The sequence below is a fragment of the Sycon ciliatum genome, chromosome 1 (assembly GCF_964019385.1).
Source record: "Sycon ciliatum chromosome 1, ocSycCili1.1, whole genome shotgun sequence".
Classification (NCBI taxonomy): Eukaryota; Metazoa; Porifera; class Calcarea; order Leucosolenida; family Sycettidae; genus Sycon; species Sycon ciliatum.
In genome coordinates, this window is record NC_088643.1 from 61,665,188 (window position 1) to 61,689,692 (window position 24,505).

General features: G+C 47.8%; 2 protein-coding genes across 2 annotated transcripts; one reads left to right on the plus strand and one right to left on the minus strand.

The window, feature by feature from the left end:
- Positions 1-10,350: 10,350 nt before the first annotated feature.
- LOC135804736 (uncharacterized) lies at positions 10,351-13,182 on the plus strand. Its single transcript, XM_065318681.1, has 3 exons — positions 10,351-10,716; positions 10,844-11,010; positions 11,803-13,182. The coding sequence occupies exons 1-3, from the start codon at positions 10,537-10,539 to the stop codon at positions 12,725-12,727; spliced, it is 1,272 nt and encodes a 423-aa protein (XP_065174753.1). The 5' UTR covers positions 10,351-10,536; the 3' UTR covers positions 12,728-13,182.
- Positions 13,183-13,307: 125 nt separating this feature from the next.
- Positions 13,308-17,765, minus strand: LOC135804735 (uncharacterized). Its single transcript, XM_065318680.1, has 3 exons — positions 17,475-17,765; positions 16,078-16,221; positions 13,308-15,864 (listed from the first exon to the last, which is right to left on the minus strand). The coding sequence occupies exons 1-3, from the start codon at positions 17,594-17,596 to the stop codon at positions 13,509-13,511; spliced, it is 2,622 nt and encodes an 873-aa protein (XP_065174752.1). The 5' UTR covers positions 17,597-17,765; the 3' UTR covers positions 13,308-13,508.
- Positions 17,766-24,505: the final 6,740 nt, after the last annotated feature.

Below are 24,505 nucleotides of genomic sequence, written 5' to 3' on the forward strand. Positions count from 1 at the left end.
TGTTTAGACACTCTGTTGCCAGACGTATGCAGGACAAGCTCCGATTCTCTGCCTCGACATTGTTTGAGACGAACAAGATCGGAGATAATCCTACGAGCTCAGACAGTTGTCAGCTATCAGGAAAGCAGGCTTGAAGCTGTCCTGTTTTGGGGAATATTAATGATTCCGCAATCCATCATGGCAAGTTGGCAGGATTGCTCTCTGTTCCTAACATGGTCTTCGCAGTGTTGTACATATGTCGACTGCGCCCAATGTGAGCACATGCGTGCATGCCTTTCTTCCACATCTTGCACGATGTTTACAAACACACAAGGCGGTGAAATGTTGAGAATGTCTCGCGAAGAAAGAACAAAGCAGCAAGAATGTAGTGTTTAAAGGTACTTGGGAGGCAATTGTGCAAATACAATCCATCTCCGATGGCGGAATGAGTATTGAGTGATATCTCCCGCCGACGGCAGCAGCAGCAGCACAGCTCAGCCGTCGCTGTTTGATTGTTCTGTCTAGCATGGCATGTGAATTCATGATTGGGATGGCCATTGCCCAGGGGAACGTGAACACAATGTTTAGCAGTTTTTGTCTAGTTCCTGTCCTGGAGAGTATTGTCTGACAACATAGAACCTAACTAGGCGGAGAGGTGCGAAGCGCCAACGCGGGAGGGGAGACGAGCCACCAGCAGTGCCCCGGCCATCTTGCGGTGTAAACATCGTATGCAAGGTACTAGGTGTCTGCGCAGGTGAAGTCTCTCGCGACGTCATACACGTAATCACACGCAGAAGGCGCATGCTTCGACAGACTGTAATGCAGTTACATTAATAATTATTTTACTAGAACTTAGAAGCAGCGTGAAGTATGAAGCTTGCAGCTACCAAGTGTGGATCATACATGTATATGCAGGCGCCATTTCAAGTGACATGTTGACTGTGTACGTCTAACTCAGAGTAATTCATGAACACTCTTTCCCAGCCGTCTCTTCACATCGCCATCATCAACGTCATCGTCAACAACATCCCATTCTGTACTCGCCATGCATTCCCAGTTTCAAAATTGTACAAAAACAACAACAAAATCCTCCGGTCGTCATGAGCCTTGATTGCCAGTCAGCTGCGCAGCCTGGCTGTATCTGTCTGTGTACCGCTGCAGTGTTGCTCAGCTGTGCTTGTCTTCAGGGAGATGCTCTGATTGTCATCATTGAAGAGCTCCGTTGTAAGCCTATAGTGTGCACTCTTTCCCAGGCGTGAAGCAACTGAGCCTGAGGCATTCTCTCACCTGTATTAGCACAACCGGACTACATCGCACACACGTACACACGGATTGACAGTGCATGGTCATTCACTACTGCTGCTACTGTTGACAGGCACTGTCGACATGTCATGAGCTACATCTTGATAAGAGATGACACATCGGTCGGAGGGCGTCGCTGCGCTTGACATCTCATAAATAATGGCCTGACTCCAGACCTGTCGCCTAGGAATCAGCAGCGCGTCGCTAGGCAAGCACCTCGGACGCCGTGGGCGACGTGCTGCACTGCACTGCACTGCACGCACCCTGGGGGCATGACGTAGAGTTGACAACTGGTGACTACATGCTTGCCAGCCCATCATGCCATCCACTGTGACGACACAGTCTGCTTGGCGGTGGACTGTCATGTGCCAGGTACAACTCCGCGACTTGTCTGTCACGTGTACATGTGCTTGCTCCAGATCCGGCCGGGGCCAGTTCAGGCCATGTCATGCTCAGTCTGTGCTGCCGTACATACTACAATCATGCACACAGCCCGCAGTATTCTTCAGCTACTTACAATACATGTATCCCTCACTCATAATTATTGCTGCAAGTGAAAACAACAATTCGTGGCAGCATGACATGATGATGAGTGGAGTGCTCGGACTGTCGGACTGTCGGACTGGTCTTGACGTGTTGTTGTCATACTCGTACTGTTGAGATCATGATGTGACATCTCCATGCACTGACCTTCTTGCGCTCACCACTATGCACTGTCCACAGTCGAGTCAGCACAAGCAGTCCATGCGCTTGCAGGCCTTAGAACTGTGAATGATCTCTCTCGCACTGCAAAAGGTCATGCAGCATCCGCAGTGCACGAGTATTTGCACTGATAGTACATTGTACCAGCACAACAAGCAGTACGTACGTGTGTGCTAGTAGAGTGTCAATGTGTGATGTACATTAGTTTACTAATCCCAAGAAAATGAACATGGTCAGTCCATGTTTAGGTTCGACGTTCACCACGCGTGCTACCCGTCACCTTGGAAACACCACACCCAAACAACACTAAGAACTCTGAGTCTGACATACTGGTATGCGTGCCGCGCTTCCAAGAATTATTTAGAAACGACCAAGTAGCTGGCTATAACGTTACTTTATAAGTAAGCAATAGTTAGGCCACGCAAGGCTCTACATGTCATGGCTGACTGTCAGTGACTGACTGTGCTGGTGTTGTTATGGGGTGCAGTGCACTGGGAGAAGGTCTTCGCACATCCGTACAATTGCATGCATACAGGCATGCTGCACCCCTGGACGAACTGTGGCCGCATTATACTGTTACGGACAATAAGCAATCCCACATCCTTCTAAAAAATGTCATGTTCTGGACGCACGCATTGCGCATGGCGGCCTGGAATGACGCCATGCGCATGACGCCCATTGCCAGTGACTGATCTGTGATCCTATACTGGCTATAGCAACAACAGTTGGTGTATCCGCCTTGTCAGCATGTTGGCAATGACACTGGGCAAGCGTCCAGTCGGACGTGGAAAGAAGGAATCTGATAAATGGAAAAAATGGTGTCAGTTACCATTGTGGGAATGTCGCCAGTGATCTCATGCTTGAGCAATTCTTTGATGGTGCTGTCAGCTAAGTTTGGCACATAACCTATAGTTCCACTAAGGATACTACACACATGTACAATCATGTAGTTCCGTTACAAATACAATCATGTTTGCCCAGAATAGCAATACACAGCCAACACCTCCTGATGGCACTCATGCATGGGTCTATACTGAGCACCTCCGAGACCACATGTACCAGTGTCGAGTCTTCATTACCCTGCACTGGCTGCAGACAGGCTGCAATACCACTTACATATACATGTACATTGTAGATTTCAGCAGGCATGTGCAGTAACCACGGTAACTGGCTAGGGTCCGGCGGATTCTGCCGGCAGACAAATTGGCAGAATTCGGTACTTTCTCTGGTACGTTTCATGCATGTTTGGTATGTGGATAAAGAAATGGAGCAGAATTCGAGGAATTGCCCGCCATAAGGTTTGTATGGTTCTGCCAATTTCACTGCTTTTTGAGCATTATCCGCACACCCCTACTGCAGTACTGGCCCTAGTTGTAAGTAACAGTTAGAACAGACCAGAATGCCCATCCGTATGGCCACGGGTCCCTTTTCCCTGAGCCAGTGACCGTGGTCACTGCACATGACTGCTGAGATCTACAATGTAAGTTCTAACCTGTACGCTTCGTATGCTCAACAATGGGATCAAGCTACATGTATATTGTTATATAGCTTTCTCATTTCAATCTTCTTCTTTCTTCTCGAAAGTCAACTTGGGTATAATGTGAGATTATGTGACTCATGCTATATTATTGTTTTGGATTGAACTGTACGTGGTAAAGTATCATTGAATGGTCTCCAAGGGCTTAAAAGGTCCTATCAATGAAAGTGTTGCTCCTTCTCTCAAACTTATCCCTCTCCTCCTTTCTTTTATCCTCCTCTCACCACCCATTCTTTTCACTTCCCCTCCATAATTCGCTGCCTTGTTAATGATCATCTTTGCTCGTTTGATCCTCGTTTGGTCCGCGAGGGAGAAAGAGAGAGAGTTAAGTAATGTGTACGAGTTGTAAATAACTGCGTTGGAGTTCACGAACATGTTCGGTCCAATTCAAAAGGCCTATAGCGAAGGTTCCTGGTTTGAGTCCTAGTGGTGAAAACCAATTTTTTTCTTCAGACTTTTCCCTTTGCAACTTCCTCAACTAGCGATTAAATCAAACAGGCCTGAAATGATTTATTTAACTTATCACTGTGCATACTCAATCTGTTAGACTCGGATGGATCCACACAAGTTGTGTGGTATGTTGCTATGCGTCCTTGAATCGTGGTCTGACCGTTTTGTCCAATGGTCTTGCCAGTATCGTCTTCGACGGGCATGTACATGTACATCCGTCAACGTCCTTCACAGCTGAGACTTTCAGCTTGTGCTCGTCTTGGTTGCGCGCAGCCTTTCCTCCTACTTCAAAGTATGTTATTACTATAACTTAGAACCATTTAAGTTGGAAGGCTGTTGGAGTGCGCGCCCAAGACGAGCTAGAGCTGATTAGCAGTTAGTAGTAAAACTTCGGTACAGTCGGTCAGTGTCGGGCAATGTTATTGCATGGGCTGATTGTCAAGTAACAGGTAGTGTTAGTGGACATTATAGCGTAACTTGTCGTTCCTTCAAACTTCCTTGGTCCTTTTCAATGCTATAAATTAAACTTACCCAATGCTGTAGACAGCAAGCTGTTTCGGCCATAAAGGCCTCATCAGTTCAGCTACGAGCTTTAAGCCAAGCTACCAGCCATGGTGCAAAGGAGGCACCGCAATGCGTAATGCAGCAGCACTAGAGCAGCCAACTGAGAGTGCTCAACAAGAGGAAAGCCGAGGAGCGTGATACCAAATGCTGTAGACAGCAAGCTGTTTCGACCATAAAAGCCTCATCAGTACAGCTACAAGCTTAAACAAATCCAAGGCCCGACCAAACGTCGATGTCACGGCCTCGCTAGCTAAGGTCCGGGTGGATTGGAATAAAGAAGAGAGCTGAGAGTAGAGGATGGAATTCGTCCTCGTGAGAGGAAAGTGCAAGCAGTTGCGGGTAGTTCCCAAGTAGAACCAATTCAAAGCACTCGACTAAGATGATCCATGGGAGCTGAAGATGCAATGACTATGTTGTATACTACGGTATGTGGGTGGGTGTAAACGGATTGAGAGCAGCTTAAAACCAATGAAGTCTCTCATAAGCCAGTGATGAGTGGTCTCTGACCTCAGCACTGAGTCAGCAGTACCGGGAACAACGGGCACCAGTAGTGGATACGAGTAAAGTAGTTCCCCGGAGATTTTAGTTCTAGGAGACGTCGTCTGAGTAAAGTAGTTCTAGGTAGCTCTGTGTAGTTCTACGGGACCAGACAATAGCAGGCAAATTTCAAACGAGTCCGAAAGGAATCAAAGTTTCGGCAAGGAGCAGCCAAGTGGGCTGCAAACGGGGGGGGGGGAGGGGGGGGGCGGGGGGGGGGGGAGGGAGGGGGGGGGGCATTGTTTAACTACAAGTACATGACATGCACACAGTGACACTTGCTATTATGATAATAATATCTTTATTAGGATGACCCAGAGGCTTGTCGCCTATGAAGGGGTTCACCGCTTTGAAGGATGTACATGTACATGTACATGTATGAGCTAAAGTGAAATGATTGTTGCATACAAGCAAGTGTGGAGAGCAATGCCAAGGAAGTCCTAGGAAGAGGAGCTGAAACTGCATGCACATTGTATGGGGAAAGAAGTTTAGGAAGACCATGCAGGCAAAAAAAGGCAAAGTTATACAACACTATTCAATGATGGAACAGTGGGTCCATTGTTATTAGACATTATGCCTGTTTTCATTCCCACTATAAATAAAGTATTCGACAACAACCCAACAATGATTTAGAGACGCCAATGCTGCATGACTAACGTAAAGTAATGCCGGTAAGTACACCCACCCATGCCCACATGGGGCCAGCTATTTTGTTCTCTCCTCATCATTCTAACAAAGCAAAATTACTAAGACAGCGATTATAATGGGCACGGAGTAGAGGGAAATGCAACATCAAGTGTGAAAACGTTAGTAGTATAGCTAGCGGGTCAAACACCTGAGCTGAAAACCTGAGCTGAAAACCTGAGCTGAAAATAGCATATTCACTGGTTTGAGGGAAAGATGCAGACAAGAAAAATAACACTAACACATAAACTCGGCAAATTGTCTTGCAGACTTAGAGTTGCAGCTTGCCGCCAAAAACACCCAACAGGTTCTGGCTTGGATGTCCGCCTGGAGGCTGAAACCAAACTTTCAGAAAACAACAGCGTATGCTTGTAAACGTTCCAGTGCTTCTCTGGGTACTAGTACACTTTTCTCCCACTGCCACTTTCTCCCAACCTCTTGCAATTTTCTCTCCTATTCTGCCTATGTTCGCCCTCTTCAGTTTTGATTCGTTTTCTTGGAGACGAGAATGCAATGATAGTGAGAAGTAGGACACACTTCAGGCTCTTGAACATTTTGCAATTTATCACTAGTATATTATTTTCACGCCTTATCATCAGATGAAGTACATGCATAGGCACAGTCAAAATTTAATGAACATGGACCATGATGGACAGTGGATTAAGGCGAGCGCAGGCCGGAGTCGAATCTTTACAACTGCATGCTGCAGTCTTGAGCGTGACGCATACACACAAAAAGAAATGGGGAAAGGGTGCAAGTGTGCGTAGATCTTTTTGATTACGCTGACGTTTCTTGGGCTGGCGTTTCGGCAACAAACGCAGCACGCCTAGAAACACATCACAGAAGGATTCTAAAGCTCCTTTCCGCCAACCCCGCTGGACCCCTTCCACTGAACTGTATGCTCTCTCGCTCAGACCACCCCACTGTTGCATAGACGGCGCACCCACTTAGTCAAATTTGCACACTCGATTAAAATAATTTCACCTCCACCCGCGCACCTTAGCGTTATAAGTGGTTGTCCGACTCCCGGTCTAGCCGCAGCGCAGAACACGTCATTCGCTGATCCTAGTACCCCCCAGTCCAGAAAGCCAAACTGCTTAATTCACACACACTTGCACATGCATGTCCATTGTCACACTGCACTTGCTGAATTTCCTATCATTTCTCACCTCACCTATAGTTTATTACCTGTGCAAATTGTTCCTAGGTTTGTGCTATTTTTCTTACTATGCTTGTATCCTCGCTGTTCCACTCCAAGTGTATAAATCCTATTGTAGTTTCATCATTCTCTTTAGTCACGAATTCCATTGATAATTGTGACAAGAAAACGTTCTGGAATACATGATTCGTCCCCATGGTTGTGATATGAGTGCGCATTTAGTTATATTCATTGCTTAATTCGCCTATTTGTTTCTTGCTTTCTCGCCTCTTTCTTCCTCATGCCACTAAGCTCACCTCCCGCCTCAAAGATTTTAACGCCCAGCTTTCAACACTTCCCCTTCTAGTGAGGGAAAGACACAAACGGGAAAGTCTATGTTTTCTCTCTTTTCTTTCTATTTATTTACGGATCTTCAGCCGTGGTTGGCTTTCACCGCCCCCCCCCCCCCTCCCTGTTTAGCCCTTTCCCAAAGGTGCTCTTATAATTCGCACTTAGTGCTTTTCGCGTCCCTGAAAATATGCTGAAAAGGTGCTCTTTTTTCAGTGAAAACAGGCAAAACGGGCTCTTTTTTCAGTGAAGCATAGCCATGATACATGTTCAGATATGAACCCAAGCTGAGAAATGAATACGCACTCTTCCATTTATGGGTCCACGAAAGGCAAAACAGGAAGTAAAGCAACAAAAAAACCCACTTTTACAGCATTGTGTACACCGGGTACAAGCTTCACCAATTAATAGTAATAATAACTGTACTTGTTGCCCCCCAAAAAAGCGGCGTGCCAAGACCCATCGACTCATCGAGCACTCGGAAACTGTGATCGCAGATTTTAGCACTTTTTCAGCTAAAAAGCTCAAAAAGGGCGATATTCACCAAAAACGCAATAAAGGGCGAAAGAAACGGGCTTTTCCAGAAAGGGCGAAAAAAGGGCGAGTACCTTTGGGAAAGGGCTATCCCTGTTATTGGCAACTACATGTACATGCTATGGGTCGATTTCAAATGTAAGTGAACAGTTTCCTTGGTGACAAGAATGCAATAATGCTGAGGAGAAAAAACAACTAGTACTTCACCTCTCTACTGTACTTAATCCCCTGTACTGTTGTTGTTCCTTTTCTTTTGTCTGTATTTCACCTGACGAGAAGGCATGAAAACTCTCAAGATGTTTAAGCGTTGTAAATAATTATAGCCTGAAGTGTATTTTTCTCAATTTCAAATTTGGACTTCACGGAGAATTTCAAAGTGTTAGGAAATCAGAGGCCACATGCCACGTACTGCTCTTTTCTCTCTGAAACTCAACACTTGCAAGCCAGATATGAAAGAAAGAAAAAATCATCAGTCACACCACCGAGACTCGAACCAGGGACCTTGCTATTCGCGAGCAATGCTCTAACCAACTGAGCTACAGTATGGCTCTTAGCTACAGTAGTGACATTCTACCATCGCTTTCGGCCACATCTAGCAGACAACCTGGCACCCCTCACGAACCTGCTGAGGGGGCGGAAGAAGATCCAGAGCATTTCCTGGGACGAATCCTCTTCTGCCGCGTTTTCTGAAGTCAAAGAGGCCTTTGCAGAAACAGTCGCCCTGCGCCACCTCAACCTGGAGGCTGAGATTAGCCTGATGGTTGATGCATCTGACTGAGCTGTCGGAGCCGTGCTTCTACAGCGCATGGAGAATGACTGGAATCCTCTTGCATTCTTCTTGAGGAAACTCACTGCTGCAGAAACTCGGTACAGTACATTTTGCCGAGAGCTCCTAGCGATATATGTTGTTGTTGATCATTTTGTAAGAGCTTGGACAGTTCACTTGTCCAGGCAATAAAGCAGTCTCTCTCTCTCTCTCTCTCTCTCTCTCTCTTTCTCTCTCTATCTATATCTATCTCTCCTCTCTCATCATGCATGCGTCACACTCTCATGGAAATTTTTATTTTATTTTTTTATTTTATAAGATTGCATGCTTCACACTCTCATGTAATATTTCTTTCCTTTCTTCGTCTTTTTGTGAGAGCTTGGACAATCCACTTGTCCAGGCAAGAAGGCAGCAATGCCTGTTCATTCTGGCGAAGTAAAATAAAATATACCAACCAACCAACCAACCATATACTTCGGCCAGCATCCAGTACTATCTGGGAACCGATCAGTCTACCGTCAGTTGACAGGCCAATCATTTGAGACGCATCAACTGTTGCCATTCAATTTCCGCCGTGCTGTTTTCGACTCCCTTCATGGTCTTGCACATCCCGGGGTTCGTGGAAGCCGTCGCCTCATCGCGCAACATTACGTCTGGCCTGGCATGAACACGGGCATTGCTGTGTGGTGTCGCCACTGGCAGTGTGTTGCCTGCCAACAATCTAAGGTTCATCGACACACTGTGGCACCATTGGTTTCGTTCCCTGCCCCCGCGGCTCGCTTCTCGCATGTCCACGTGGCTATTGTAGGCCCATTTTCGGTCTCCAACGACAGCATGCATCTCTTCACAGTAGTTGACCGTTTCACGCGATGGCCAGAGGCGATTCCCATTTCAAATATAACAGCCGATACTGTGGTCCTTGCCTTCCTTAGTCACTGGGTTGCCCGATTTGGAGCTCCGCAGACAGTTACCACTGACCGAGGTGGACAGTTCGAGTCAGCATCATGGTCTCGCCTGATGAAATTTCTCGGAGCCGAGCGTATTCGGACAACGTCGTACCATCAGGCAGCTAACGGGCTTGTAGAACGACTCCATCGTCAATTGAAGGCTGCGATCCGCGCCTCACCCAACACCACTGGCTGGACCGAGTGTCTTCCTCTCGTCTTGTTCAGCATTCGCTCCTCAGTGAAGACAGACTTTGACGCCACAGTTTCGGAAATGGTCTACGGGAAAACGCTCCGGCTACCTGGTGACATGATTACTCCTAGTTCTGAGGCCGTATTGGAACCAGCAGACTGTGTTAACCGTCTTCGTGTAGTCATGGCAGACCTAAAGCCGGCGGCCCAACGCGAACAGCCGCCTAGACATGTGTATATTCCGGCTGACCTTTTAAGTCTTGTACACATGTGTTTGTCCGACATGACGCGGTCAAGTCACCGCTGCAGCGACCCTATGACGGACCTTACCCGGTACTCAACCGTAGAGACAAATTCTTTAAAAATTATAATAAAGAAGAGCGCTCAAGCGGCCAACAGCCTCAGCAGAACACCGCACAGTCGGAGCCAGCGCCTCAGCAGCCCAAGGGCACTACCCGGTCTGGGCGCAGAGTTCAGTTTCCAGTCAGGTTCTAGGACCTCGTCACATGAAGAAAGTGATTAGCTGAACTACATAGTCTCCGCCACTGAACGCTTCAAGGATTGTATCGTGTAATTTAAAATTAAATAATTTGAATTGGTTTCAGACATTGATTTGTATTCACGTGCATTGACTAGCAGGGGAGGTACATGTACATGTATGTAGCATGCATGCTAATAGGGCTTGAAAGTCCTACGTCACGGGATCACGTGCAACATGAACTGGATCCACTACCCACTCGAGCTCTTGTGACCAGCTTTGAAAATAGTGGAGGAGACATATATTTCTTTCGATTTCGACCAGAAGCCTAGGCTGCTGTCTTCCCCCTGGCCCCCAGTTCTGCGTTTTGTTTGTTTTAGAATGTCTTTAGTACCGTTATCTAGCATCGCCACTTTTTTCAGTGGAGAACCAAGGCTGATCCAGCGTGGAGAAAATGCACACTCTTCGAACCGCGTGGAATCATTTCTGTTTCACCATGAGCTTGGGCACATTACTGCCAAGATCCACGCAAGCATGAAGGACAAGAGATATGATGTGGAGGTGAGCAACCTAGCACTAAGCAACTGTTGTGCCGTTCCTAGCTGCTTACAGTCTCTTCTATCGACCTGGACACCCTCACATCGTCTTTGAATATTTCTACTATTTTTATATTCAAATTTTTGTGTAGATCGAACTTGGTTCTGAAGGTGGCGTTGTACGCGCTTCGTGCACTTGTCCCAAAGGCCAAGGACGGTGCCACCACATGGCTGCAGCCCTTGTCTACGCGAACAAGAATGTGAGCAGCACGGACAGGGAATGTTCTTGGACTGTACGGAAGGGAACTAGTGAAACAAAGTAAGGATTTTTAAGCAAATTATTGTTGATTATTAGTTTTGTGAAAGTAGAAAACTGGTGCCTCCGATGTGACTGCAACACGTACATGTATTGGTTTCATGAAATTCTTTGCCTCGATGTTTAGCTTACTGGCAATCCAGCATGTGCGACAACCAGTTGGCAGGTGTTACTGTTACTGATGTGGAGGATGCTTATCAATATTAGCAAGAGTAGATAAACAAGAGTGTGCAACTCCGGATCTCTCCTGCACAATCTGCAGATACCGCGGCCCGCGGGCAGAATTTTTTGTTGACGTCACCTTTTTTTACAGAGCATGCGGATTTTGCCGCAGGGCAGTGTAAGAGCAGGTGCTGGGCACCGACCTTGTAATGTAAAGCCTGGCCAAGTGCACGAGGCAAAACTTCCCAAAAGGCTCGCAGCGTGTCCGTCATAGAAAATATTACGTCAACAAAAAATTGCGTCGTGGGCCAACCCATCCTCGAGTTGCACACTCTTGTTTATATACTTATTGATATTAGTATATGCACGTCCGCGTTTACGTCAACAGTAAGTCCACGTATTCGCATATGCCAGAAGACAGGCAGACTCTTGATATTAGCAAGAGTATAACCCCCAAGAGCGTGCAACTCATGATACCCTTTCTATGGGGTACGCCGACGGCGAAAACTCACGTCACGTGATGCAGTGTCGCAGTTGTATGTTTCCAGCCCGTTTTTAGCGAGCAACGGAGTAATAAAAAGCACTCTGTGTGTGTGTGTGTGTGTGTGTGCACGCATTTTATCTGCTTTGTAGGACTGTGGATGACATTTTCCCGAAGTCGAAGCCGTTTTGTGCCATTTCACGCCCTGTGGATAATGAGGACAGGGCATGGTTTCACCATCAGCTTGGGACACTTGACAGGTGGAAGGGTTTTCGTTGGCTGCTAGATCCCGAGGTGAAAGAAGCGGACAATTTGCCGACGGAGACGGTTGAAGGTATTACCCTGAGTCAAGGATTCCTGGAAGCAGAACACAAAGTCACCTATGTGTGTACCAGGCTATCCGTATCTGCTGCCCAAATTGTAGCCGTGGAAAAAGCAACACGTGGCCAAAACTCGAATGCTACTTGGTCGCTTCTACGCAAGGGCAGAATAACGGCATCCAACTTCGGTCCTGTGCTGAAGACTATCTCATCTGGCCGCCAGCCATCTAAATCTTTATTTACTCGCCTTCTTGGTCAGTATGATTTGTCTGGGCAAAAGGCCATCCAGTGGGGTCTCATGCACGAAAGTACGGCTGTTGCATGCTATGAGGAGTGTGAATATGTGTCTGTGAGATCCAGCGGCTTATGGCTTGCACCATGTGGCCTCATTGGTGGTTCCCCAGATGGCGTAGTTAGTGAAACAAAGCTCATCGAGGTCAAGTGTCCGTACTCGGCAAGATCGACATCTCTTGCAGCTATGGCGAAGGAAAAGACCTTCTTCTTGTCAGTGTCTTCTTCCTCTCCTGCTAACTTTTCCCTTGATTTGTCAACTGAATCTGGATGGAATTATTTCCATCAAATCCAAGGTAACTTATGTCTGACAGGTCGTGAAGTATGCGACCTTGTCGTGTGGACTCCGTTGGAGACGGTGATCATCCCAATTCGGGCTGACCCGACCTGGTCAGGAAATTTGGCTCGGATCGAGGAATTCTACAAAACCTTTTTCTTGCCTGTCTTTCTGGATGGTGGTGTGTAGTCAATCCTAGGATTGCAATGGCCTGTGTAACTCTTCCCTTCTATATCCAGCCATGTCTTTCTTTCCACCAAAACAGCGTACAGTAGAGTACAGTGAGAACATCTGTATGTTTGTTCTAAATTGAAGTTCTGCCACTGTGTGTGTAGGTGTGGCTGGGTGCATGTGTGTGTGTGTGTTTGTGTGTGATGCGTTGTGTATGGGTGTATAATTCTGTATGTGTGGGTGCATGTGCGTGTTCGTTTATGCATGAATATTGTAGGTGCATGATAAACAGCACCCCTCTTGCTTTAGTCACCTGTGCCATGGCTGCAATCATAACTCTACACCTTCCTCTTCCTTCAACACCACCTGAACATTCCACACAATTGCACCTACAAGCTGACAATTATATTATTACCGTAGCTATGCAAAAGACGTTACTTCAGTAACGTCTGACGCTAGCCAAGGTCATCACAGCTTTAACTTTGTGTTTGTTTGTTTGTGCCATCGGCATGCCTTGCGCTATCCCGTACCTGTGCCGTACCGTACCATCAAAGACAGCTCGTACCTGTGCCGTACCGTACCATCAAAGACAGCTGGCCACAATATTCAAATAGGGCTTTCAAATGCAAGATCATAACGTGAAGCAACTTGGAAGAATGAGTATGTATGCGATGTGTATCGGGGGAATGCATGCGATCGCCATAACACATGGCTGAAATGTTTATAGTTTCCAGAACTACATTTCTCGTCACAATCAGTGGGTCAAGATAATTTTGGCAAAACGCACCAAAAGGATAAACTACTGTTTTCGTGCCAATATACAGAGATGGCTATCTTTTATGTGCCCAACAAGCGTGGAAAGAAAATTCGCTGCAACTTTCATGTCAGCTGGGAGAATAGCGATTAGGGCACCACGCTCGCCATGGGCATGGCTGTCGAAGACTTGAGCATAACCAGATGGGAAAAATACCAGAAGAATGGTGTAGGGATTTTGAATTAAAGAGGCAGGAAGAACAGATTGGGAAAGAATAGCCTGATCCTTACACTTCTTTAACAACTTTGATAAACCTTCCTCATTTCGTGCACCAAAATCGGAACGAGGTGCCACCCGAAGTGGCTTGCCTGGTATGACATCAAGCGCATCATAAATGGCAAGGAGATTGTTCCCCAACTTGGCATCATCATACAGTCGATTGCCCTCTCTCATGCTGTTTACAAATCTCTTCGTGACTTCGGCAGATGACAATGGCTGTATGGGGTAGGGCACAGTCAGGTACTTCCAGGCCTGTAGACATGCAATGATGGTGCAGGCATTGCTCCATTGCCGCCCATCCATTCGAGACTGGCACATGTCATGTGGCAAATAATGCAATGTATCCAGGGAGACCCGTGAAACTGCGGCTGCAGCAGATGCTGAGGGTGCTGCTGCTGCGGCTGACGGTGCTGCGGCAGATGCTGAGGGTGCTGCTGCTGCGGCTGACGGTGCTGCGGCAGATGCTGCGGGTGCTGCTGCTGCGGCTGACGGTGCTGCAGCAGATGCTGACCGTGCTGCTGCTGCGGCTGACGGTGCTGCTGTTGCGCCTGATGCTGACGGTACTGCTGCTGCGGCAGATGCTGACGGTGCTGCTGCTGTGGCTAACGGGTCTGCAGCTGACAGGACTGCGAATAACTGATTCACCATGTCGGGTGTGATGGCTGATGCTGACGGTGCTGCTGCTGCGGCAGATGCTGACGGTACTGCTGCTGCGGCAGATGCTGACGGTGCTGCGGCTGATGCTGACTGTACTGTGGCTGATGCTGACTGTACTTTGGCTGACGGTGCTGCGGCTGATGCTGACGGTGCTGGTGCTTTGGCTAACGGGTCTGCAGCTGACAGGACTGCGAATAACTGATTCACCATGTCGGGTGTGATGGGCAGTTTCTGTGATGGCGTAGCAGCAGGGGTTTGCAGTGGTGTGAGAGTAGAGATGTCGGTGTGCTCAGAAGTTTCTGATGCAGGATCAGCGCTGAGGTCACCAGCTTCAATCTCCTTCAGGAGAGGATTACAAAGATTAGTTAGCATTGCACAGACTTGGAAGATTTCGCTGGAGAAAGAACGGTATTGGTAGGGTATGTAGTCGAGAATGGCGAAGATCTTTATGCGTTGTATGGCTCGCTCCACATGGATCCGAGCTCTTGCGATGCGGGCAGTTACATTTGCTTGAGCAGCGGTAAACTGAGGAGTAGTGAGAAAAGGAGGAAGATTTAGAGAAACACCAGCCGGCATCAAGTCATGGATCAGGAATCCTTTATCGGCGAGTACCATGTCACCGGCTGTCAACTTTGACAGCACTCCACAGTGGCGAACGACTTCTTTGTCGCTGGTTGAACCTGGGTACAGAGGACTGACATAATTGACAACACCGTTCGGTGCGACACCCACAAGACCTTTGAATGTATTTTTATGTTTGTAGTGGGAATAGGTCCACGTCTGAGTGTCCATACGGCTTGGAATTGCAATTTCGACTTCAGTACAATCAAGTATTAAACGACAACTGGAGAACGTAGAGAAGCAGACGGGTAGAGAAGTCTTGTTTTTCGTGACGGACGGAAGTTGCGACGGGAGCATGCCTTGATAGAGTACAGTATGAAGGACAGAAAGCCATGTATGGAAGATATTAGATATAGTGGTGTGCGAAGTGCCGAAACGTAAGCCGAGGTCAGTCAGACTGAAGTTGCACCGCAACTTCATGAGGGTGATGAGGAGCTGGTCCTCCATTGGTACCAGCTCCACTCGCCAGCCCTGGTGATACTCTATCGGGAACCTCGTGCAAAGACGAAACAGGATACGAAAGTCGTCAGCAGACGGCAGGCCGGTGTAGTGCCGAACAAGTTCAGCTTTCCGGGAAATAAATTCGAAACAGAACTGGATTTCCACCTTCGCTTTTCGCTTTTCTAAGGCACTAACTTCAGCCTTCAGCTTATCATACTTCACTTCGAGAATTGACGTGTCGATGCGTTGGAAAAGTTCAAGCAGGCGTTGCATAGTAGTAGCTTCACGTTCAGCAGCTTCGCGTTCAGCAGCTTCACGTTCAGCTTCAAATGGGTCAGCTTCAGTTGGTTCGCTACCATCCTTGTCCGTATCATCAACAGCTAATGCCTTTACAGTCCGTTTCCTGCACAAAATAATGGAGAGACAGTGAGAAACAAAACAAAAATGAAAGATTGCCTGTCGATGGTTCACAGTGTTATGAAATACTGATCTGGTCCTCTACTAGAATTCACATAGCACACTTCATTTAGGGGGATGGCAAAACAAATTTAGAAATCGCTTCAGGAGAACATCAAGTTCAATATACAAATCTCTTACATTGACCTAGACTACATACCTTCTATGCATTGGTTCAGGGTCCTGAAAACCGAACGCCTTATCCTTATTTCGTGGAAATATAGTGGGGTCCTTCTTTTTATCTCCGTCTTTGAAATGACAGCTACATAGTCGAGAACTGGCATCTGGCTCCTTGTCTTGTCGCCTGCAAAGTACAGAGCAAACAATATCCAGGAGAGTTTAGCTAGCTGCTCAATAACTTGAAACAATAGTAAATAGTCACAATAGATTGCATCATAAAAAGCCACCTACATGATTGTATAAGGATTTGCACAGTCTTGCTCATGTACTAATTTGGTTTAGCTTAGCCTAGACGGCTATCATTGATTAAAAACAAAATCGTTCTGCCAAAAATATAAGTTAGCACGGCAGGGCATGATTTATCCCATATCGCATGGCAGTTTGCGACGCAGATGCGCCTACTTCGCATGGCAGTTTGCGACGCAGATGCGCCTACTTGCGACTCAAGGTCAGGGTTGTGTAACGAAAATGTGCGATGCATGCCATGCATTGCGGTCGAAAGGTCGTGTGAAGTGTGTACCTGTACCCCACATGTTCTGAGCACTCGGTACGGTACTGACTCTGACAGTAGCACAAATACGTTGTCGACTGCGCAGATTGTGGAGTCCACAGACTAAATGTTATCAAGAGTATATAACCCCCCAAGAGTGTGCAACTCTGCACATGGAGTCTCCGACGGCGAAAACTCATATCACGTGTCTCTGATACGTTCGTACTACGTACAAACGAAGGATTGCGTGCGTGCAATCCGAATATCTGCCATGATTTGGCTGGGGATTTGCATACCCGCAGTGAGTTTCTGTCAGAGATTTTTTTTATTACTCCGCTGCTCGCTAAAAACGGGCTGGAAACGTACAACTGCGACACTGCACGTGATGTGAGTTTTCGCCGTCGACGTACCCCATAGAAAGGGTATCAGGAGTTGCACACTCTTGGGGAGTTATATACTCTTGAGGTTACATTGTACACTGCACTGATCTTTCATTTATGCCATGCACTGTAACACACGTGAGTTGCTATGCATCTGATTCTGGGTTTGAGTAAATCATGCCCTGCAGGATATGAAAGAGAAAAATCTGAGGAAGAATTTATCACGCCGTAGATATTTACGCACATCCGTCACCAACCAAATGTTTGAAGACCTATGGGACCAACTACATGTAGGCTTCCCTGCAACTATGGGAAAATAAAAAAAATAATTGAAAAAATTACTTCCACTCGATCGAACAAAATACAAACTGTGAAAAAGCGTTACGCCATCCATCCGCCAGCAAAGCAAAACGCATTAGCAGACTTGGTAAGCATTTACTCACAGCGTGAATAGCACATCACGATAAAACTATCCAGGTACTGTACAGGCTGCCTACATATCCTTACCGACACATCTTCCTCCATATCTCTCTGCGCTCTGGATCCCTCGCCGGGAATCGGAAGAAGCTGCACTTGCGATCCTCTGTCCTGTGGTTGCATTCTGCTGCAAAACACTGCACCATGGTCATACGAAGCCGCCCTGCCGGGTCAAGAGTATACTAGGTATCGAAAATTGCTCCCACAGTTCTTCAAGTGGCCTCTTCTCAAAATGTCGCTTCTTTCTGCTTCGAAAAGTATGGGAAACAGCATCAAATCAGCTTGACGCGAGTGGATCCAAAAAGCGAAGTGGATCCAGTTTTGTTGCCAAGCGACGATTGACGTCATCACTTTCAAGCCCTATACAGTCGTCCCTCTCTAATCCGGCACTTTATAATCCAGCACCCTCGATAAACCAGCACAATTTTCAGTAGCCAAAATGTCCTCTTCATGCACATTGCAGCAGTAAATCAGATTTGTTAATCCAGCACCCTCCCTAATCCAGCAGATTTTCGTGGCACAAATGGTGCCGGATTATAGAGGGACCACTGTACACGCGTCACCATCACCGGATAGAGGTATTACTTTAGCACTCTGGCGTAATGTGGCATACACTCTTGGCACTCTGTACACTTGCACGCTCTTTCTTCTCACACCTTTGTTGTTGTTGTGTTTTTTTTACAAAGAACTCAAACCCGGCTCGAGACAAAAATAATAATAACAAGAAAGATAACAAAGTTGCATGCAGGGAGAACGAAGAAACGACTAGAACACAGAAGTTGAGGGTTGACAGAACAAACAACTATTGAGTCGGGGCTGACTACTAGTATCCACTAGCGCAGCTGTGTAGGTGGGGCGTTGTGGACTCCTCCGACCAAAGGTCTCGGTATCCTTGCACACAACGCGCACCAGGGAGGATTAAAAAAGAAAAAAGAAGAAAGATTTAGGCTATCAGCTAGTATGCTAGTCTGTGGTGTACACGTCGACAGCAGTCCCACAAGTTTGCTCGAGGAGGTACTTGTACACTGCTACTTTGAAGCGTTGCAGCGCTGCCTTGGATGGGGGAGAGTTCAGGATGGCAGAGTAATTTTTGTAATTTTTCTTGTTTAAAAGGATTCCCCAAAGGCGTTCGTCTATCGATGGGGTTTCCAAACTTTCCATAATACAAAATCTGTAAAAGAAGTGATGAGCAACAGGTGAGAAGAGGGTAGAGCATTCCATGTTGTGAGCAGGCCGAACGGGAAGGATCGGTGTAGGATGTCAGGACTTGTAGCGGGGAGGCGGGTAGACAACTGGAAGGCATGGGAGTGTTTCACTTGATGTTGGTGGCGGGTTCTGGCCCTTCTGGGGCGGGCGGGCTCAGGGGCAGCAGGTGGCAGCATGTCTGTCAGCTGGACCGGACCAGAAATGTAGTCCAGCTTGAACAGGTAGCACAGTCCCGAGACTTGCCGACGCACTGCTAAGCTTGGGAGCATGGTCCCAGCGCCAATGCTGCGCATACACCGTTGCTGGATGCGGTCAAGCTTCGCGAGGTGGGACCGGGCGGCGCCGTTCCAGACTAGGGGAGCATATTCCATGGTTGGGCGGATGCCTTTGTATAGGCTGAGGCGGCCGTTGCGGTCGAGTACTGGGCACACCTTCCTGAGGAAGCCAAGGCGCTGGCTGGCTCTGACTGCAACCTGGTGGAGGTGGTTGCGGAACAGCAGTTTGCGGTCGAAGGTCACACCGAGAAGCTTAACATCGGTGTCCTCTCTGATCACGGTACCATCGAAGCTGAGAGAAGAGGGTGGGAGGGGTGTTGATCGTCTGCTCATGGACATTCCTTGGCACTTTGACGGCTCAAACTGGGCCTTCCATCTCGATCCCCAAGCTTGGAGCTCATCAAGGGAGGCTTGCAGTGAGTTAAAAGTGGCGGGGACACGTCATCGGCACGGATCAGGCAGTACAGTGTTGTGTCGTCTGCATACGACGCTAGCTGGCATTCTGGGGAGACACAGTCAGAGATGTGATTGACATAAATACGGAAAGCGTTGGTCCTAAGATGCTGCCTTGCGGCATACCGGCTTGGATTGGGAAGTGCGAGGAGGTCTGACCACCAACAGCAGCCCTTATCTTCCTTTCTTAAAGGTACGAGCGAAGCCAAGACAGAATTGACCCACCAATGCCGGACATTTCAGCTTCATGCAGTATGCCAGTGTGCGAAACTTTATCGAAAGCACCAGCTATGTCGACTGCAACAAGTCGAGCGATTCCATTGCGACCCACTATACCGGACTACTCATGATGGAGGGCAGTGAGGAGGTCGGCAGTTCCTAGTCCACGGCGGAAGACAAACTGCCTGGAAGATAGGATCATGTGACGTTCTAGGTGGTTGACAATTATTTGCCTGTTGATGATGGTCTCCATAAACTTTGACACAAATACTCAGAAGGGAAACAGGTCGATAATGGTTCACTGCTGCTTTGGTAGCGTGCTTGTGGATAGGCACGTGACGTGTGCCGTCTTCCGGGGGTTGCGATGACGCGAGCAGTGGATAGGCACGACGTGTGCCATCTTCCGGGGGTTGCGATGACGCGAGCAGTGGATAGGCACGACGTGTGCCGTCTTCCGGGGGTTGCGATGACGCGAGCACCGTAGGCAGAGGGAAAACAGCTTAGTCAGAGGGTTCACGCCCTCAGTTTCCATTGCTTATCGTCAGTTGATTTCATCCATTCTATTCATTCTGGTGATTGATTCGAGTCATGAAGGATTGACTTCTCCAGTGCAGGATTGATCTAGGATCACAATAATTACGTGTTATTAACAATGGTCCCACTAATGAGGGAATGCTGTATATCTGTGCATAAGGATCAGTGAGTGTAACAGCAACTAGTAGGTAAAGAAAAGAGAGAAGGAAAACAACTCAAAACAGGAGTTGCGACTTGCATAGGGAGAAAATACCGTAAAGAGCAGTGCATACAGCATTTGTAAGAAGGCTTATTTATCTGGTAAGCAAAAAGGCAAGAGCCATTGACTTAAAGCGATTGCGTTTTCTTTCTTGCCTGACCGCAGTGGGGAGCTGGTTCCATAAGATGGTCCCAGCATAGGTAACACGTTTGGCAAGATATGCAGTTGGGCTGGCTGGAACAATCAGTAAATTGCTGTGCCCACCACGAGTTTGAGTGGAATTACTGCGGCTGAAAAAGTTAGCGAACAACATGCTGATGTTAGAGGAGTCATGGAGACAACGCCAGATAAAAACCAGAAGGTGCATGTTGGCGTATGTGGTCAATGTTTGGATGTTCATGCGTGTAAGAATATTGCTTGTGGGTGTCCGGGGAGGTACCCGACAGACTGTGCGTACAGCACGCTTGAAGAGCCCATTAAGCCGTCGACTTTGATACGCCGTGAGAAATGGTAAGTAAAGTGGCATACATAAAGTGTGATAAAATGAAAGAACGAAAATAGGCTATGCGACATTGAAAAGGCAGGAATGTAGCGTATCGTCTGAGAACGCCCACTTTCGACGCGACGCCCCGTGCGACGTGGTCGACCATGGTGTTCCAGCTCATGTCCGCATCAAAGTGGAGACCTAAATATTTTGCAGAGCGAACAGTTGGCAGAGGCAGTCCATTACATTGCACTTGCAAGTCAAATGTTTGAGATCGTACTGGCGATATCGACATGATCTGTGTCTTCGTTTCATTCAAGATGAGACCGCGGTTCCTAAGCCAATCGGCGAGGTGCTGGACAGCACTTGAGAGATTTTGGGACACCTTATCCGTGCTCATGCTGCTGTATCTAATAAATTGAGATATCGTCCGCAAATTGCAGGGTCGCAACGTTGTAAGGGGACAGCTCTTTCGCAATGTCACGGACGTAGAGAACAAACAACAGGGGCCCGAGAACTGACCCCTGTGGTACTCCGGAGAAGCTGGTGTATGGTGAGCTCTGTACCTGACCGACTTTGACATACTGTGTCCGATCTGAGAGGTAGTCTGCAAGCCATTGCAGTACCGTTCCACCAATTTCGACCGCGAATAGGTCCTAAATAAGGGTTTGGTGCTTCACCTTATCAAATGCTTTTGACATGTCTACGAAAGCAATCCCCGTGAAGTACTTTTTTGTCTGGGCTTGGCATATGCCCTCAACGGCTAATACAAGGGCATCACATGTGGAATGATGTGAACGATAGCCGAACGGAGTTGGTGGAAATAGATCATGTCGGCACAAGTACTGAGTGAGCTGATCATGGATGACTCGTTCCAAAAGCTTTGAAACTATCGACATTAGAGACACGGGTCTGTGATTTTTTGCTATGCTGGGATCACCACCTTTAAACAGAAGTGAAATGCTGGCCACCTTCATAGGAGCTGGGAAATGTCCCTCCCTCATGGATTTGTTGAACACCAAGGCCAATGACGGCGCAAGAACATCTGCATGAGCTCGAAGAAGGGCTGCAGGGATGCCGTCACAGCCAGTTGCCTTCGTCGGATTCTGTTGCTCTAGAAGCTTCCGGACTTTTGCAATAGATACAGGAACAAATTCCACAAAACTAGTCTATTATGGGGGCATTTTTTCTTTCCAGGTGAACCCCAGTTCACGATGTCGCTGCACCGGGATCTCTTGTGCATCAGCGACTCTGTGCCCAAAATGAAAGAAGATACCTTAATAATCTACTTTTTACGACGTTTGAGCATAGATGCTTTGCCCTGGCCCCTCATCACGTGACCTGATTTCGCATTTTCCATTGTTCTGGGAGGCACTAGCCCTTGGCGGATTATGCTGGGTAAATTACTTGAATTATGCTTTCCATTATGCCCAAATTATGCCAGTGATTATGCTACCAAATCACCTCGTACCACGCCCTCTACAAAAAATTCCCCTGTTATTTTGCACAGAACCATCATAATACATTACTCATTAGCAGCATATGTGAGCATAATGCGGCATAATAATATTATGATAACTTTTAGCATAAAAATAGCATAATTCTGCAATTTTTTCAGCAATGCGAAAAGCATAATTTCACGAAAGTATTAGCATAATCTGTCAAGGCCTATCACAGATCTCTCCTTGCTTGTTTCTGATAGCAGTTGCTGCACGGGGACGCATACCACCCAAGGTGGTCTTGATGTTACCGATACACTCCCAACCGCTCTTCGCCGTCAAGCCAAACCATTCACAATCCTTTGCCTGTCTCAGCAGCCAGTCTCGCTTCAGCCTCCGCATGGTGCACCGCGCCGCACTACGAGATTTCTTGTACAAATCCAGATCACTGGCCTTCCGCTTTGACATCCAGGTTGAGTAACAACTGTCCCGATCACGGAGTACCGACTCGATCTCGGCCGGTTATGACGGAGCTTGGTGTCGTGCCTGAGTGTGATGAGATTTGGCGTGCATTGCGAGGGATGAAGTGTGGCAAAGCATGCGGCGGATCCGAGATATCTGTGGAGATGCTGAAGTACGGTGGCCCTACCCTGATTGCGAAGTTGCATGAACTGATACGGGTGGTTTGGGAGACTGGCAGCGTTCCACAGGATTGGTCTGATGCTATCCTCGTCCCTATCCCCAAGAAGGGTGACCTGGGGTCTTGCGACAACTGGCGTGGGATATCGTTACTGGATGTGGCTGGAAAGCTAGTTGCTCGCATGATTGCCAATCGTCTGCAGGTTCTCGGAGAAAGGTGCTTGCCTGACTCGCAGTGTGGTTTCCGCGGGGGCCGTGGTTGTTCGGATATGGTGTTTGCTGTGCGGCAGATCCTGGAAAAGTTGCACGAACATGCCACGAAAGGTTTCGCTGTATTTATCGATCTGAAGAAAGCGTACAACTCGGTTCCGCGGAGTGCTATGTGGAGAGTGTTGGCTAGACTTGGCGTCCCAGGGAGTCTGATCGCCATCATCAGTTCCTTCCATAGCGACATGACTGCCAGTATTCGTGTGGGTGGAGACCTGCTTGCACCGATTCGGGTTGAGAACGGCTTGCGGCAGGGTTGCACTATGGCCCCAGTTTTGTTTAACCTATACATGTGTGCAGTCTTTGAGAGATGGCGTGGCGTGATTGCTGATGATGGTGAGCTGGGGATCCCACTCGTCCAGTTTCGGAGGGAGCGGCTTTTCAACACCAGATTGGCAGAGTATCGCAGAGTTCGGCTGACGGAGTGTCAGTTTGCGGATGATTCAGCCCTGCTCGCAGTTACGCATGCTGGTGCTGAGAGAGCTCTATCCTCGTTCAGGGATGTAGCTGGTGCATTTGGCCTTAGTGTCAATATGTCCAAGACCAAATTCATGGCGGCTGGGGCTGGTATTGTGGATGCCGACCAGACCCCTTTGGATGGTGTCGTTGACCACGTTGAGGCCTTTCGCTATCTCGGTTGTCATGTTACGCCAGACGCCCGGAGCTCATTTGATGTGTCTCGGCGAGTTGCTGCTGCATCGGGTGCAATCTGTACACTACGGGAGTCGGTTTTCGACAGTGATGACTTCAGCATCGTCATCAAGCGCATTGTGTATGGAGTGACTGTCGTGGCGGTCCTTCTTTATGGATCTGAGAGTTGGACCGCAGGGCCTGCTGGAGAGCCGGGTCAGCCGGGTCACGCGCCCGGCTGGGGAACTGCACGACCTGGCTGAACAGATAACACCGGGTCCAGTCTGATCCGGCTGAAAAATGTCTCAAACTGACAATGGATTCCTAAAATACCGGTATTTTACGACTCGCGGACCCCATCTGTTGCAAATCTACAGTCCATTTCAAAACTATAGACGCGTACCTAGGCAAAAACCGTTATGCCAGCATCTATACCACATAAAATCTGTGATCACTTTGTGCATAAATTTTTCCAAATTGGGCGTCTGTTATCCAATCCTTTAGAAACTATAATGAGAGTAATTGTGGAGCGATCCTGAGCAATATTCCGAAAACTATTCTCAAAAAGGTCCAGCCAAATTTGAAATATTTCAAAAACCCTACGCGTCTATAGTTTTGAAATGCACTGTAGCGCAACCGTACACACTACAGTCTACACGTATACAAGCGACAGAAACTCGGCTAGGGTCAACTGGGGTCAACTGGTTCGAGCGCGG